Source organism: Molossus molossus, unplaced genomic scaffold, assembly GCF_014108415.1.
Source record: "Molossus molossus isolate mMolMol1 unplaced genomic scaffold, mMolMol1.p scaffold_m16_p_3, whole genome shotgun sequence".
NCBI lineage: Eukaryota > Metazoa > Chordata > Mammalia > Chiroptera > Molossidae > Molossus > Molossus molossus.
The window spans coordinates 115667474-115685168 of record NW_023425366.1 but is presented as its reverse complement, the minus strand read 5'-3'; the positions used below and the strand labels follow the sequence as shown (position 1 = coordinate 115685168).

The 17695-nt window shown below is 43.0% G+C and overlaps 1 protein-coding gene across 4 annotated transcripts in view; it reads left to right on the top strand.

The window, feature by feature from the left end:
- RBFOX1 (RNA binding fox-1 homolog 1) overlaps positions 1–17695 on the top strand; it is a 1464646-nt gene that overhangs the window by 393222 nt on the left and 1053729 nt on the right. Inside the window, exon 1 of one of the 4 annotated variants that reach the window (XM_036278890.1) lies at positions 13312–13377. The exons of the other annotated variants lie outside the window; for them this stretch is intronic. Coding sequence (XP_036134783.1) covers positions 13333–13377 — 45 coding nt within the window. The 5' untranslated portion in view covers positions 13312–13332. Of the gene's footprint in view, positions 1–13311; positions 13378–17695 lie in introns of those variants that run through there. 4 annotated transcript variants of the gene reach the window in all.

Sequence of the window (17695 nt, the reverse complement as noted above, 5' to 3'; positions counted from 1 at the left end):
GAAGTCAGCTCTTCACTGCACGAGGCAAATGTCTAATGCGCCCACACTCTGATGGGGGAGGGACGGCTAGGAAGGCGATTTGACCTGTCTCTTGATTATGAAGGGCCTATAGCATTTTTCCTTTTTCTACAAATAAGGACTGCTGGTACCTCACCCTGATACACGAGCAGAATTGCAAGGCTCAGAATTACAATTCACTGTGGAAATGTACCCTGGAGTTAACCGCTGGACCAGACCACTGAGAACAAATTAATAATATCTTAACCCCAAAATGATTTCGTCAAGAGCACGGCTATCGTGTAGGGCATTGCTACCTGCAGCGGGATATTTAAAACAGAACAAGGTCTGGAAATCCCAAATGACTTGTCGCTGTCACTCAGGCCGTGATCGGCACAGTATTTTTTGTTTTATTAACAATTCGAATGGGACATTTTTTGTCCAAAAACATTCTCATCTGCTAAATAGCCCTTAAATGACTATTTTTTGGTTTAACATTCGCAGAAACAAACAAAACTGTTTTATTTATGCATGTGCATTAAAACATTAAGATGTTCAGCAGAGACTTTTAAAATGTGTCCTAATTTTTCTTTCTTGATCAGTCACGTCTTCCTTATCCCTCTAACTTTTCTCATGGAGGAGAAGTCCCAGGACTTGGAAGGGTTCTAGGCCATCTTCTCTGACCCCTGAGGAAGTTCTCTCCCACTACATGAGCAAGGGAAGAGAGAGCATGTGGTGTGTGCATTGCAACCCCAGCGTGGCCGGCAGCTGTGCCAAGGTCAGTGGCGGAGTTTCATCAATGCATCCCTATTAAAATACCAGTGGTATAGTTCACAGATCTAGAACACATACTCCAAAAAAGACCCTGAATAGCCGCAGCAATCTGGAGAAAGAACAAAATTGTATATCAAGAGATTTTACAATACCAGAGATCAAGTTATTTTACAAAGCCTCTCTAATCAAAACAACCTGGTACTGGCACAAGAACAGGCAGATAGATATAGATCAATGCACAGAACAGAGAACCCAGAAATTGACCCAAGACGTTATACTGAATTACTATTTGACAAAGTAGGCAAGAGAATGTAATGGAGTAAAGACAATCTCTTTGACAAATGGGATTGTGAAAATTAGACAGGTACATGCAAAAAAATGAAACCAGACCACCAACAAGAATAAATTCAAAACAGATAAAGACTTAAATGTAAGTTGTGAAACAGTAAAAATTGTAGAAGAAACCACAGGCAGTAAAATATCAGACATCTCATGCAGCAGAATTTTTACTGATACATTGCCTAGGACAAGAGAAACAAAGGAAAAAATAAACAAATGGGACTGTATCAAACTAAAAAGCTTCTGCATAGCAAAAGAAACCAGCATCAAAATGAAAAGAGAACCCACTGCATGGGAGAACATATACATTGGATAAGGGGTTAATTTCCAAAATATTTAAAGTACTCATATAACTCAACAAAAGGAAGACAAACAATCCAATTAAAAATGAGCTGAGGACCTGAATAGACACCTCTGCAAACAGGACTTGGGGATGGCCAAGAGACATGAAAAAATGCTCTCAGTCACTAATCATCACAGAAATGCTAATTAAAATGACAATGAGGTATCACCTCACACCTGCCAGAATGGCTGCCATCAGTAAATCAACAAGTGCTGGTGAGGATGTGGAGAAAAGGGAACCCTAGTACTGCTGGTGGGAATGCAGACTGGTGCAGGCACTATGGAAAACAGTTTGGTGTGTCCTCAAAAAATTAAAAATAGAACTGCCATTTAACTCAGTGATTCCACTTCTAGAAATATATCCTAAGAAGCCTGAAACACCCATCAGAAAGAATACATGCACCTCTGTGTTCATAGCAGTGCAATTTACAATAGCTAAGATCTGAAAACAACCAAGTGTACACCAGTAGATGAGTGAATAAAAAAGTTGTGGTACATTTACACAATGGAATACTATGCAGCTGTAAGAAAGACAGATCTCTTATCCTTTGACACAACATAGAGAGAATTGTAGAATATTATGCTAAGTGAAATAAGACAGTCAGAGAAAGACAAGTATCACATAATATCACCTTTTTATGGAATATAATGAACAACATAAGCTGATGAGCAGAATAGATTCAGAGACATGGTAGTAGGAAACAGACTCTCAAACCTCAGAGGAAAGAGGAACGGGGTGGGGGGAGAAGAGATAAACCAAAGAATTGATATGCATATATGCATAACCAATGGACACAGACAACAGTGTGGTGAAGGCAGGGGGAGGGTGGTAGTGGGGAGGAGGGTATCAGGGGGGGAGAAAAGGGGAATGTCTGTAATACTTTCAACAATAAAGATACATTTTAAAAAAGTGGATATTGGTGATTCTGATAGAAAAGTGATGGGGCAAGAAAAGAAGGGGGAAATGCTGGAGTAAAAAAATATAGAAAAGTAGAAAGGAAAATGAAGTCACACCTGAGGCTATTCAGCAAAACAGCAGGTCCTAATAACCAATAAAATTGTTGCCTCTCCTGTGCCACTGACATTCTAAAGATACAACCAAGACATCACATGCATTGTTCCCAACGACAAAGGGTCTTAGGTTGAAGCCTCCTTAAAAACCCAGCACAGCCATGTGCTTCTCCAGCTCTCACATGAGGCACCAGATGAGGCGTTGCCATGAGAAGAAGATGCAGCTTTGAGAACGCGCGCTGGGCGGGATGAGCTGCGCCTCTCTGGGGGACATCTGGGAGCTGAGAACCCAGGAGGAAGAAGCAGATTCTCAGCTCCTATTTCAGGCTCACTCACCGGCATGAGCGCATCGCCTGGAATGCTGATGGAGTAGCTGGCAGCCCTCACACTGGTTTCTCTCTTGTGTCCTTCCTTCCCATGTTTCAGTGGACCGTGACTACTTAGTAATCGATTGAATGTGACTACTAAGATTACAATGTTACTACTTAGAACTGGAACTTTGAGTTTCTTGCAGCAGGAATAATCCAGGGTGTGAAATACCCTCTTATTCCATAGGCTCTCCCTAAGGGAGAGTTAGGGATCCTCCAATGTCAACCAAGGTCCGCAGAGTAGCAGGTAAGCAGCTCACGATCCTATATTTGATCTCACGTGGACTAACAGTTGGTGAATGAATAATTTCCCTCCTACTAGTGATAAAGGGTCTGGGATAACAACTGAGCTGAAGTTCTAGACAGCAAAGAGACCCAAAGGAAGCTGTGTTTCCTGTTCATACCTGGCGCACGGTGAGCCTCGGCATTAGTGAACACTCAGGGAGCATCTGCTCTGTGCCTGGCAAACAGACTTCGGTTTCGTGAATGCTTTATCATCCCGTTACTATTTATTTTAAATATACACATGTAGAAACTGATTAAACTTTGTCTGTAGCTGAAATTCCTGCATTTAGGTGGGTCTGGCTGTTTGATTTGGTGAACATGTCCCATTGGGTGCTTCCTGGATAAATGAAGTATGACTATGTAAAGAAGGTAACATTTGATCCTGGTGGTTACAGTAACAGTTAGTATGTGGATTTAACCACCTCAGTGCACCTTACTGGTTGTAAACTTGTCATGGATATTAAATGTCTGACTACCTTGTTGTATGAAAGCATAGATATGGGACAGTCCTGTCTTCTGTGCATTTATTCCAATGTATTTTATGACTTGATTAGCAACTGTATTCTATTGTTAAATATCAGGGTCTATCTACACTTTCAAGATCCCCTAGTCTATGCCCATGGCTTCATCTCTCTATGCTCACAAATTCAAGATGATCTAAGCCTCTCCCCAGAGTCCCAGACTTATCGCTCTAATTTCCCCTTGGATAGGTTCACCTAGAAGTTCCACAGGTACACCCAACTCATTGTAGCCAAAATGAGCCTCTTATCTTTCCCAGATCTTTGTCTGAGGCTCCTGAACTTGGTCATTGGTGTCACTATTCAGTCAATAACTTGTAACACAGATCTAGGAACTGACATTGACTTTTGGATTCTTTCCACCCTTTTTAAAAAATCATCCCCCCACATATATATCTTCTGATTATTTATTGAGTTAATTCTATTTATAAGCTATTTATCAAATTATTCCTTTCTATTATATCCTTCCTGCCATGTCTTTGTTTATGCAAATCTTCATCGTCTTTGGCCTGAAATATAACAAGCCTCTCCTTGTGGGTCTCTCTGCTTGCAGCGACTCATTTCCACATTCCACATGGAGTAGCTTTCCTACCATTGATTTCCACTTTCCTCATGCAGCTATGGAATGGAAACTCCTCAGCATGATCTACAGGGCCCTTTATCCTGTGCCCACTTGCCCTGCCTGGTCTTCATACATCCACCCTGTCCATTAGCTCAAGCAGTCACACTTCTGTTGCTTTGTATTTGTTTCCTCTTTTTAGAATGCCTTTCTCCTCTGACTATGTAGAACAAACTCCTGTGCATCATTTTTTCTAAAAAAATTTTTTTCTTTATTAATTTTAGAGAGAGAGAGATAGAAACATCGATGAGAGAACATCGATTGGCCGCCTCCTACATGCCCCCCACTGGGGATCAGGCCCACAGCCTGGGCATGTGTCCTGACCAGAATCAAACCAGCTACCTCTTGGTGCATGGGTCAATGCTCAACCACTGAGCCACACCAGCCAGACTCCTGTGCATCCTCTAAAACCCAACTCAAGCATCACCTTTGTGAATTCTCTGAAATACGCCTTCTGCCCTTAAGCAGAGCAAGAAGCCTCTTCCACTAAGCAGATGCATAGCACACTTTATGTCCCTTATTCCAGTAATTATAATACTATGGTGAAATATTATTTGTATTTGCCTTCATCAACAGACATATTAACTTTGTATCTCCAGGCCTGACTAAGGTTCTGAATTTACATACGGAATATAGTGGGCATTCGCTGTATTACAGAATGAACATAGTGAATGAATGAATGAATGAATGAATGAATGAATGAATGAATGAAATCAGTCATTGAATCTATCATTTATATTTTTGGTGACATTCTTAGATGGGAAGAATGAATCAATCATTTATATTTTTGGTGACATTCTTAGATAGGAAGACATCTTTATGCTTATAATTGAAAAAAGAAAACCTAACAAAACCTCTGGAATCAGAGAATTTGTATTTATTTTAACACTCAGTGTTTAAATTGCATTTCTGATGGGCTGGCTCTAGCTAAGCTTCATGACAGAGCATGGGCCATGGGGAAGAGGTTTATTCATCTCAGCACTGGGGCATTTTGCTTTTCTGCAAAGCAGAGGGATCTGGGGACTCTTTTGCAGGCTGGCCATGTCCTATGCAATCCCAACTGTGTCTAGAGATTCTAGCGAGGCTGGAGAGCGTGGCTGGGACTTCATGGAAAGCCAGCTTTCATAAGATGCATACAGGGGCAGAGAAGGAACACAGAACTGAGGAAGGAAGGTTTCAGTGGCCAGGACAACAACTCTCCCCATCTCTGTCTTTCTCTGGGGTTGAATGGACTCTTGTTTCTGTTTCCTGTCTCCCCCCCCCCCCCCCAGTTCTTTCTAGCAGTTCTCTCTCCCCTTCACTCCGCTATGGACTGTGTCCCCTGACAGCTCATCAGACTCTGCCATGAAATCTACTCGATCTAACAAGCCTGGCTATGGAAGCTGACCCCTCCATCTCTCTCCAAAAGTCTCCTTAGGAGAGACTCCCATTTGAGCAGAGAAGGGTATGTGTCTGACCCTGGTCCCTGGACAGGTGACTGGCTGAGGTGGGGCTGGGAGGGCAGCAGTTTCTCTAAGAAGTAGAGGGTAGAGAAAGGGGGCAGTAATTGGCATCTCTTTAGTAGCCATGGAGATGTTGGCTGACATGTACCTATAGCATCAGCAGCCTTTCGCCTCCTAAACCTTCAAGGAAAGGACACCCTCCAGTGTGAGAGCTCTCCTCTCATCCTGTCCTAGCCCAGACTGCAGCAAGTCGTCCCACTTAGGAGTGGTGTTGTATCGCTCTTATGGGGTGACGGACTGCTGCCACCTGCAGGGTGAGGGCATTGTGGGGAAAGAGTGATCAGTCGCATCTTTTATGACTGTTTTGGTCTCCAAACTCTTTATCCAATTTCCTATTCAGGCAATTCAAGGTTAAGTGACTCTAATGAAGATAGAATGACCAAGCAAACCGCTTCTGTCTTCACAATGTACAGAAATACCAGTAATAATGTACGGATCTCTCTCCTCATGGTAGGGGAGGAAGCATCTTGTCTTCCACTTGCCTTAGACTCTCCACCCGGGGCCCTGTGAGTGGGACAGATTCACAAGAGAAGAACATATGCTTTTAGTCCATGTAAGTTGTGTGCGACACAGGAGCCCTCCTAAGGAGATGAGGACCCACAGAAGCAGTGAAGACTGAGCATTCAGTGCTGGGTTGGATTAAAACTGGAAAGTGGTGGGAAATGTGGTAAAGACAAACAGACAGGATCTAAGGGTCGCAGGCAACTTAGGGAGACCTGTTTATTTGGATTCCTCTCGGCGTCCCTCCACCTCCAGAGAAAAGGATACTTCTTTTCTATACGGGCAACACCTCTCCCTCTGATAACCTGTTTTAGGGAGAATGGGAGGTCACAGAGTTCTCCTGCACTTGCTGTGTCTCAGATCCTTTAGCTTAACATATCCAGTGTGCCAAGGTGCTGTATTTTGGAGTAGCCTTGACCTGGACGCCACCACTGTCCACCCAATCTTCCACTCCTGGATCCCAGGACACCTTGTAATATCTGGAAGGAAAATGTCCCTCCTGTTTATTAGCTCTCACAGGGCTTACCCTGGATCTTATTTCTGGCCATACCTACTTGTCTACTTTGTGTTCTGGTTATTAGTGAAAATACATCTGCTGGCAGAGTACATCTGCCTTATTTTTGTAGCTCGACAATGAAGTCAGATGGCATGTGCTCAGAAGTATTTGAATGAATCAAAGGCAGGAAGCTGAACTGTGTCATAATAAATCCCAACAACCCAAGCATCTTATCTCTGGCACCGAGCCTCATCCCCCGTCTCATGGCAAAGTTTACTTCCGATGTAGCCGCGACTAAAATCTGTCATCTTGTTTCCCTCTGTCTTCCCACTAGAACATAAGCTCCACGAGGGCTGGGTTTGTGTCTGTCTTGTTTACCTAACAGAGTGTTGAAAACAACCATTGTAGAAATAAGCAAAGACCCACTAAATGAGAACAAGCAGAAGCTGTTTATTGAGAGCTTGCTATGGCTGGGATGTCGGCCACCATCACTTGTGTGTTGGCAGAGGCCCAACGCTGGGCAGAGCGTGTGAAGCTTTATAGGAGGAAAAGGGAGGCTTCAGGGAGGCTCTGATTGGAGGCATTGGCCCCGGGAAGCTGCAGATGGACTGAGGAGAAGAAGGACTCTCCATGTGACTGATTATGGGGCATGTTTAGCTTTCTCTTGGTTCTAAGTTGGAAGTGGGGACAATAATTAGAGAGGAAGTCCATTACTAATCAAGTCCTGGCTGTTTTGGAGCCAAATGATACCGGGATTTCTGTTTGGCTTCCTGAACTGATTGCTAGAGGTAGAAGTCAGAGGTGGTCTGACTTCCTAAATGTCTGATTTGTGGATAGCATGCTGGTTTTCTGGCCTTGTTGCTGGGGATCCTGGGCTGAGTTCTATTTTTCTATATGGTCTGGTTGTTTTCCGTTTGTACATCCAGTCTCTCATTGCTGATGGGAGGGAGGGAGGAAGGGGTGGGGGGAGGGGGAGGGAGGGAGGGAGAGAGGAAAGGGTGGGGGGAGGGGGAGGGAGGGAGGGAGGGAGGAAGGGTTGGGGGAGGGGGGAGAGAGGGAGGAAGGCTATTATCCAGCTTCCATTGCGTCGATTTCGTTGCGAGCTACATGTTAAGAAGCAGCTCATTGGAGTGGACAGGGCAGCTGTATCCAGCAATGTCCACCCTTGAATCATATTCCAGTATCCCAAGCTGGAGCACTGTGAAGGAGAAAGAGACTCTCCCTGTCAAGTGGCCGAATGAGAGTCAGAGGCATTTGAGGAGGCACTTAAAGAATTTTCAGTTTGTGATTGTGCAGAAGCTGTTGTTCAGGTAATTTAACATTGATTTTAGTTTAAAAGGCAATTAAGACAAAATGGACAGCCACTAGCCACTTAGGTTAAATAAGCTTAGATTTCAATTGCTCCCCATTACCACCTTTGTTTTCTGTGTTTGAGCTCGTTGATGCTAATTTAGCCTGCAATGGGGTGGTGGCCCAACTGGAGCAGGTGGATGGAAAAGGGACCAGAGCCAGGAAGATGGTCATTGAAAGAGAAACTACTTATAGGTTAGTATATCATTCCAGTGTTCTGGTTCCTTATGTCTAAAGCCCTAAAAATGGTGCCCACATTTTGACTCATCTGTTTCGCTGTCAAGATATTTACCTTGAGATAACAAACAGAGACAAGCTCATGACAATTCGGCAAGGATGTTCATTTCAGTGTTATTTAACACAGAGTGAAACGAAACTATGCATCATCATGGCATACTAAAATTGATGTTATCTTTCTTTTTTATTAGGTAGAAACTCTTCATGATATATTGTAAAGTGCAACAGTATTATAAGGCATTGTATGTGGTCCAGTGTCATTGTGCTCATGACTTGTCAGTTACCTATGCAATGAAAAATGTCCCAAGTGGACAGATTTGCAATAAAACATTGCATGTGGCTTATCTTTGGCTGGGGTAATAATGAGTGACATTTTTTTTCCCTGTGTTTTTCCAAAATTTCCAAACTGTCCAAGAGCAGCACACATTGGTTTTATATTTATAAAAAGCATTGAGAAACAATACTTGTTTGTTGCCGTGCTATTTAATTACAAAACAGTCCTCTCAGTACTGTGCTTGATACATGCACAAGGAAAAGGTTACGTGTATGTGCTAAATTATGAAGAGGTGAAATGAGTGTTCAGTGGCAATAATTCTGTTTCTTGCTTGAAAAAAGTCTGCTAAGCCTCATTAAAGAATGCCGTTCACCTGGTCCTACCTTAACATTGTAAGGTGAACCATTTTGTAGAGCATGCTGCTGAAATATGCCCAGGTAATTCATGCATTTGTCTATTAGGAAATGTGGTCATTTACTAGCATCCAGTGTTGAGCTAATGGGATCCATTTCAGAATATAAGCACAATAAGTCCACCATAAATCGTATGCTCTCCCATCTCAATATGCTTCATTAAGCTCACCTTCCCTGATGCAACTGGATTATTAGATGTGAGGACAAAGAAAATCATTAGGTCCCACTGTTCTAATCCTACAAAGCGCCAGTGTGGTTGCTATGTAATTTTATTTTATTTTTTTTCGGAGAGAAACTGCTTTGTGCTTTTCTATGAGAAAATATTTTCAAACTGGTAAAGAAGCGATATTACGGTATTGTGAGGCATATCTCAGTAGGTCATTACCATAACTTCTAGCAGAAAGGATAATCTATGTCGCATTTTACTTCAAGGATCAGATCGATTTTATAAAAATCTTTAGTGCACTGAGGCTTAGCAATTTTTTTTTTCTATGAAGAAGCAATTAGATACTGGGGTTTTCCAGAAATGTTAGGTGAGTGTAAGCCAAGCCTTGATTTTTTTTGAAAGTCTTATCATTCAGGATTTGAAGAGAAAAGGCAGATCCCGGTGAGAAAAATTCTATTGGCACAATGACGGTTGTCACAATTCACATGGCCAGGGGTGTCCACCATTTCCTCATATTTACATCTGTTTGGAAAACTGACAAATACCTGAAATAACAAAGAAGAAAGTAATAAGCACCCATATGTCTACCACTAAGAACTGCCTATTTTGAATTTAATTTTTTCCAGGTATTTGTATTCTACATACACCCACACACAATTTTAAAAATGGTATACACGTTCTCTTTATGGTCAAAACAAGCCATATGTGTGTATAGTGTCTGTATATATGTATGAATACATTATAGGCATGTATATTTTTAAAGGTTTTATATACATACAAACTTCATTTTGTAAGTTGTATGTCTGTGTTTATATGTATGAGTGAACATACATATACATATTTAAAAGTTTTATGTATATAACATGCACATACACCTTTTATAAAAGTATAAATTCAATATATAAATTCTCTTAAAAGGGGAACTAGGGCTCTGTCCCTCTCCCCCACCAGCCCCAGTCTCCTCCCCTTTCCCTAGAGAGAGAACACTGTTATGAATCAGGGCCTGTTCTTCTAGACTAGAGATTGGGGAACTTTGTTCTGTCAAAGGCCAGAGTAAATATTTGGGCTTTGTGGGACATTGGGTCTTTGTCATCACTACCCAACTCTGCCACTGAGAAAAATCTGTCCAAGACTATGCAAGTGGGACACGGCTGCGTTCCAAAAAAAACTGCATTTATGGAGAGTGAAACCTGAATTTTCTCCACTTTTCATACATCATAACATATTCCTCTTCATGTTTTTTAAAGCACAGAAATATAAAAGGCATTTCCAGCTAGTGGGTTGTACCAAAGCAGGCAGTAGCGAGTTTGGCCAGCCTCTCTTCTGGATCATTTTCTATGCATCCACAAATATGTATCTATCTAGAGAAAATCTATTATATTTCATTTGTACATTTTCTTTCATAAATGGTACCACAGTGTATGAATCATTTAAAACTTGCTTTTTTATCTCAGCATTTTTTTTTACTGAAAAATATGTGTATATATAGTTGTACTATGTAGTCTGTACAGATATATTTTACTCTATACATATCCATGTTTATACAGGTACAGACTATTCACATGTAGCTTTAATCAACATTTTTCACTGCTACATAGTATTCCACATAGGATCTATTATATTTTTATGCTGACAGGTATTTAGTTTGTTGTTTTTCTTCCTATTCCAAGCAGTGGGGCTGTTCTATCCCTAAACATAGCTTGTGCCTATATTTGTTAGGTGGATATGAAAAGTAGAACTGTTTGGTTATAGGGTGAGCACGTCTTTATTTTAATACCCATCAGTAAGTTGGTTTCCAGAGCAATCATACCACTTTGCATCCCCGCAGAGGCATGGGGGCTTTCATCCACTGCTGTTTTCCTTATAGAGCGGGGGTGAGGAAACAGCCTTAGCTCTCTCTGATCAGCTTGTCTTGTCACCACAGATGCTCATGCGGACCTTTATTTCCCTTTGGGTGAGTACAGACATCGTTTTAACTCTTTGCTGGGGCACTTACACGTGAGGATAGCAATTTATATCAATAACCAGGTTTGGCAACATCTGCCAAGGTTGTCACACTCTGTGATTAAATGGCCATATGTGCCAGGGAACAGGAGGACAAATGGGGTTGTAATTAGGGTTTGCTATCTCTCCACCCGCCACCCCCACCAACCTTCACTCAGAATAACCTTGCTTTTGTGTACTGATTTGTGAATCAAATTATTCCATGGAGAATACCAGTTTCTGCTGGCATGTAAAAGGAAATAATACTTTATATTTGTGTATCTCTAAAAAATACATAGGGTTCTGGTCAAGCAAAAAGTCTGGAGACCTGTCTGGTTATATAAAAGTCTAAAAAGCTTTTGCCATTTTACCTGATGCCATTGAAAGCCATGGGCAGGAGATAAATGCTTATGTTAGACCTGAACTGTTACAATAACATTACTGTGAAAGGAAGTTTCACCTAATGCTATCTTAGCATCTTTTAAATGCCGCTGCCCCCAAGAAAGGCAGGTGGAGAAAACACATGTAAACTTTTCTTAACTGCACAGGCAGCAATTGAAACAGTGTTGTAACACAATATTAAAAACATCTTTAATGCATAGAAGGGAAAAATAAATGAAACTCTTCTCATTTTGTTCCTGGTGTGACAGAGATGGATGACGGCTATGTAAGGACTTGGCGTGTTCCAAAAAATCCTGAAAATATGGCCCCTGGGTGTGAAGCTGTAATAAATGGGAAAATAAAGATCTGAAAGATTTATTAGCATTCTACAATTTGCTTACTGATATATAAAATTCTAACCAGTTGTACACAAGGCCTTTCACTAAAATGAAGTATCAGAGGAATGTTGAGGAAGCCAAAGAATCTTTCCTTATTAATCAACTATAGTATATTTACCCACATGTGAGACTCCCCCCCCCCCCCCGCCCACATTTCGATCTCTCTCATTCAATGGATAAGTGCGTGAATAACTCCATCTTAGGGCATGCAGTTTTCTGTTCTGCCTGTAAGGAACAAGAAAGAACTAATTTTTCTACATCTAAAACACTCACTTCCCCAGCCAATCAATGGCTTAGTCTCAGTGGAAGCAGCACTTAGCCAGGGAATAGCTGGGACCTTGTACAACTCATCCCCACTTAACTTTAAAAAGAAAGCGGGGGTGGGTTTACCTTGATGTCATTATTCTTCAAGGCAAATACACTTTCAAAGGTGATCTCCCAAGTTCAACAGGACACAGTGCATGCTTTGCTCCTCCAAGCAGGCTCAGACATCCTCATTCAGAACATCATGGGTGAGAAGGTCTGAGGTCTCAAATACTTGCAATAGTGCAGCCGCTTCTAGGAGGAAACACTGAAGGAATCCTGTCAGCAGCTTTCGGGGAAGAGCGCCATGGGATTTCCATCCTTTACTGTATTTATATGTGTAGTAGCATATTGGACGTCGTAAATACTGTCCCGTGGACATTGTGAATAATGCAGGAGTAGTGTAAGTAATTGGAAGTGCTTATATCCTGCCTTTAGACATTTCACTGCTGGTGAGTTAAAATTGGTTGTCAAGTGTGGACTCGGAGGACCTTGCAAGGTGCCCTATTCTGTCATGTGGTACATATTTAATGCTTGAAAGAATAAGGGAAGGGACACGTGCATCGGGAGAGAGGGGGAGAGAGAGAGAGAGAGAGAGAGAGAGAGAGAGAGAGACTAGCGTTGCCAGCTCAGTGCTTTGCACGCGCTTGGAGAAGCGTGGAGGCGGGACCCACGCAGCCTGGGCATCCACAGCCTTCCCCTGGCTGCAAGACTTTGCAAAAACATTGGGCGTCCAATTTGGCGAGCGTTTTTGGCGCGGAGGCCGAGGCGACCCAGGGAGCTGGGCTAGGGTGCTGCAGCGTCCCTGGCACCTCGGTGGCCTCCCTTTGTGTATGTCTCCGTGTTGATTGCCTCCTTGCTCGGGCTGCTCGCTCTCTCTCTTTCCCCGCACGTTCTGCACCTGCTGGCAACAGTGTCAGGCTGCCAGGCAGCCAGGGCGAGCGGGCGCGGCACAGCGCGCTCGGCGGAGGACTGGAGTCATTTACATTGCTCGCACGTGGGGGCCGTGCGCTGTTGCCTCGGACTTCTCCCGCGTTCTCCCGGGGAGGAAACAGGAGGCACTTTGCAGCCGACAATGAAATCTTGGCATCTAATTGCAGTCGTGGGAGATGCCCTTCAGGTAAGGCGAGAGGAAGCTCTAAATGCTGTCAGGGAAGGAGAGACAGGGGGAGAGGGAGGGATGGAGAGCAGGCAGCGTCTGCAGAGGCTTCCTGAAGCCCACTGACTCACGGGAGGGGGGTGGAAGAGGAACGGGGACTGGGGGCGGGCGACAGAGGGGAGGAGTGTGCAAATTGACATTTTTGGCTGCCTGTGGCAGAGGAGCCGCTGTCAGCCGCTGTCCAACGTGCACGCAGAGAGGGTGGCGGCGTGTGCGCCTCCGGGGCTGCTGATTAGAATAGGGACCTGGCGGCGGATGGAATCCGGGAAAAGCGGAGCCGCGATGGAGGGCTGCGGCTGTGTTCAAGGCGCCTGAACGAGCCACGGTATGTAAGGCCGCCCCGGGGACCGTGCAGGCGGGGTTCAGGGCTCGCCTCCGCGCACCCAGGGGCGCTGACCGCCCGGGGAGGGCGAGGGGCGTTTGGAGTGATAGGGGAGCCCAGGGAGGAATCGATTTTCTTTACCGGCTAGAAGTTCACGGGGAACTTCATTGCCCATGCCCATTGACTCCGTTTAACTTTATTTCCAGAGATGAATAAGCGTTTATAAGAAAAGGCGTGCAAGTCCCAGTAGGCTCGCAGGGGCTTTGCAAGGCTGCGCGGTTATTTAAATGGGAGGTTGATGAAACCACTGGCCAGATGGGCCGTGCATTGGGAAAGTTGGCAGGCTCACGTTCCGGTGGGCCGTGCGTGTGCGTGTGTGGGAATAGGCACTGCATGTTTGTGTCAACATGTCCACCGCGCCAGTTGCGCGGGTGTACGCTCTCCGCTCTGCTTTCCTGGCTCCCCGGGCACGGACGTGAACCCGACAACATTGCAAACGCTTGGACTTGAGAAATGGGCTCTGGGCCATTTTATTAAATGGAACAGGAGTGGCCCTTTTGGAGGGATCAAATGAGGGGAGTGTGCTTTGCCTTCCAAAGTGATGGAATGAACTGGCAAGCGTTTGTAAAATATGCAAAGTGTTGAATACGACATTTATCAGCCTAGAAGGATCACCTAGAGGACTCTGTCTCAGCCCATCCTGCTAGCCATTCTTTTCAGATTACAGTGAAATTGGTGGTTTTACTTATGTCTATTGACAAAAGAGCTGCCCCCCCCCCACACGCACACACTTAATAGGGGCGCAAGGGGAATTCTGAATCCAAAAGTTTGGTTGGCACAATCGCTTTATTACCATGTTCATTAAATTACTGACTAAAAAAAGAGAGTCACTTTTTGCGTATCTTTAGATATCTCATAATTCACTCATTGTTTATATGGTTTAATTTTGGTCACACATATGTGAATGCAGTTTATGATGGAGGCAGTCAAAACTGATTGTGTAATCCTCTTTATTTGGGTAGCAAATTGTTTTGTTTAAGGTCAATATGTATCTTCAGAAATCCAAAGGGCAGGAGCATTAATGCGCCTGTGAAATGGAATAAGTTGCCTTTCTGGTTTGCCGTGATTAAGTTGGAAGGGGGTTGTTCTTCCAACTAAAGTCAACTGAAGTCAACCAGCGACAGCTGCTGACCACAGGGTTGATGGGGGATGCGGGCAGCTTTCTGATTGTCATAAAAGAAGGATTTTTCAACTCTTACGTGCCCACTCACACTCCCCACACGTGCCAGCGCTTCCTCAATATTAGAATGCTCCCAGATGATGACGAGAACATGGCTTCTCGGAAGAGGCCAGCAAGTATTACCTATGGGGGAAGGCTTCCTCTTGCCTTCCCTTGTCTTTCTTTTCTCTCTCCCTTCTTTCCTCCCTCCCTTCTTTCTTTCTTTCCTCTCTCCCTTCTTTCCTTCTCTCCCACTCCCTTGCTCTCTCATCCACCCTTCTTTCCTCCCTTCTGTCTTTATTCTTGCATCTGGAACACAAAGCGTTCCTGATATCTTCTACTACATTTTTATTTTAACAGATGTTTTGCACCCCAAAGGATAATTGGAATGTGATTTCCTTTCTGATATTGTCTGCTCATGCACAGGAGTTAATGAATAGGAGGCAATCCACTGTACACGAATCTTATTTAAAAAGTGAATATTTAAACTTTTCTTGTCATTTTGTTTTAACCAAGCAAATAGACTCTTGGAGAAAGCCTTTATTACAGGAAAAGAGCTGAATCTTCTCTCTGTTGTCACCAACTGATGGGTCTCTAGAGCAGGGCACTTGGCCTGTTATAACTTTATTGGGGTAAACAGATCTTTTTTTATGTTTGTCTCCTATAACCTTGTGCTTCTAACTTCTGTTTTCCCTATTACCTTTCTTAATTTTAGACTCTGAATTCATTTTAACCTGTATTTACTTGGACTTCGTAGAAATAACCGTTAGCCTTGATTTATAGACCAATTTATTTAAGTATTACAAAAATAGTTTATTCTTTTTTTTTTTTCTCCACATTTCTTTTTTTCCTCCCCATGAGTATGACACAAAGTTGAAATAGATTTTGGTTAAAGGGCTTTTAGCAACAAGTTCCTTCCTCTAAATTATAATTGAGAGATTTTGAAAATATGTGGTCATATTTTGAGAATATTATAAGAGACTATGAAAACATATTCCTCATTGTTTTCTGTTTTATTACAAAGAACCTGTTTTGATGGGTCAGTATTGAGCTAAATAACCATTCTGGTGTCCAGAAAAATATATTTTGGTCCTGTTTTCGGTTTAAATTTATAACTTTTATATCAGGTGTTGAGCAAAGTGGCCATGCCAGATAAATGGAATGTTGTCCAAAAGAAAAAGAGCATTTATGAAATAATAATAAAGCTTTATCAATTAAACTTTTATTTATGTTTACATTTTAGCTAGTTTTAAATTTTGATGCACTCGTCTCAAAGTTATCACAGAGAGGGCTGGAGTAAGTGCTCTGAAAGTAATTTTAAAGGCATTATTACAAAATGTTGTTGATGAGACTCCGGTCCCCATCCTGTGTTGATTTCCCGACAAACGCGAAAACAAACAGGGAGGAAAAGCATGGACCCTTCGTGCTTTTTCCACTTTAGACTTATTCAGATGTGGATTGGACACTTCCAGATGTGGTCGTACGTGAGGTCCTCATACACATTCACGGGGCCCCTCTTTGTCCTCTGACTCTTCCTGCCTTTCCCCGCAGAGGCGAGTGTCTGCAGGTGTTATGAGCAATAGTAAGCAGGAGCACATAAGGGCATGGGGAGTTTTTTAATTATACATTTTAATGTATCTGAATGGAATCATGTAGAACAAAATAGCACTCCTGGCCATCCGGAGTGCGTGCTGCCCCCTCTGTCCACTCAGTACTGACAGAAAGCGAGAAATCTTGTAAAGCTGCCTTCCAGCTCCTGGGCTGGACTTGGAAACCTTCGTATTTCATCATTTAATAATGTTTCTAACAGTTTTCAGAAGTGTTTTTTTTTTTGTTTTTTATAGATATGCATTTTCTCTGAAAAGTTGTGGTGTGTGTGTGTCCAAAAAGCTTGTGTTAGCTATAGCGACTCGTTTTTTAATTCAGCAAAACTAGGTTATGAATTCAAGCAATTAAACATGACAAAAAGCCCAATTTCACTGCTTAGATTAATACACTTCCAATTTTTCCTGCTCCATAAAATGTTCAAAGCGTTCTTTCTGCTGAGGTGTGTGCATAATGTACAGGGTATTGGAAGGCCCCATTTCACAGTTGCTTGTGAAGTCTGGGGACTTTGATGTAGGAAGGTAAACAGGATCAATTGGATGTTCTTAACACAGTTTTGTATTTGCAAGTTCTCGTGAAATGATTTCAGTTGGGTTTAAAGGAAGAGCAAGAAGAGCAGGTGTTAGTTCCCTCACATTAATTGGTGGTGACTAATCGTTCAGCTACTCCCAATGTCAAGGAGGCCAGAGAAGAGTCCTCGAGAAATGATACAATTGTAGCAGACACAGTGTATCCACGTTGCTAGCATGGCATGCTGTTTTTGTTTTGTTTTGTTTTTTTCCTTATGCAATGGTGGGCATATTTGTGACTTTACCTCTACTTCTATAGACTAGAAGTCTGGAATTCTGGATTCTTGTTTATCTAATCGGCCAAAGCACTGTTCTTTAAACTGGGTCTTTTCACTCACAGAGACAGTAGTCACTGACGTCCCTGCAGCTGTTGGTTAGTTGGCTGAATTTCCTAGTCTGGGTTGATGTACTTGATCACACACAGAGGTGGACCTTCAGGAGGCCTAGTCCTCAGTACTGACTTTCTCACACATTCAACCCAATGCAGAAAACACAGCCACGACCATGTGAGTCAAGTTGGCCTGGATGCCTGGTGTTGGCTTGGGAGAGAGGACCGCTGAAGGG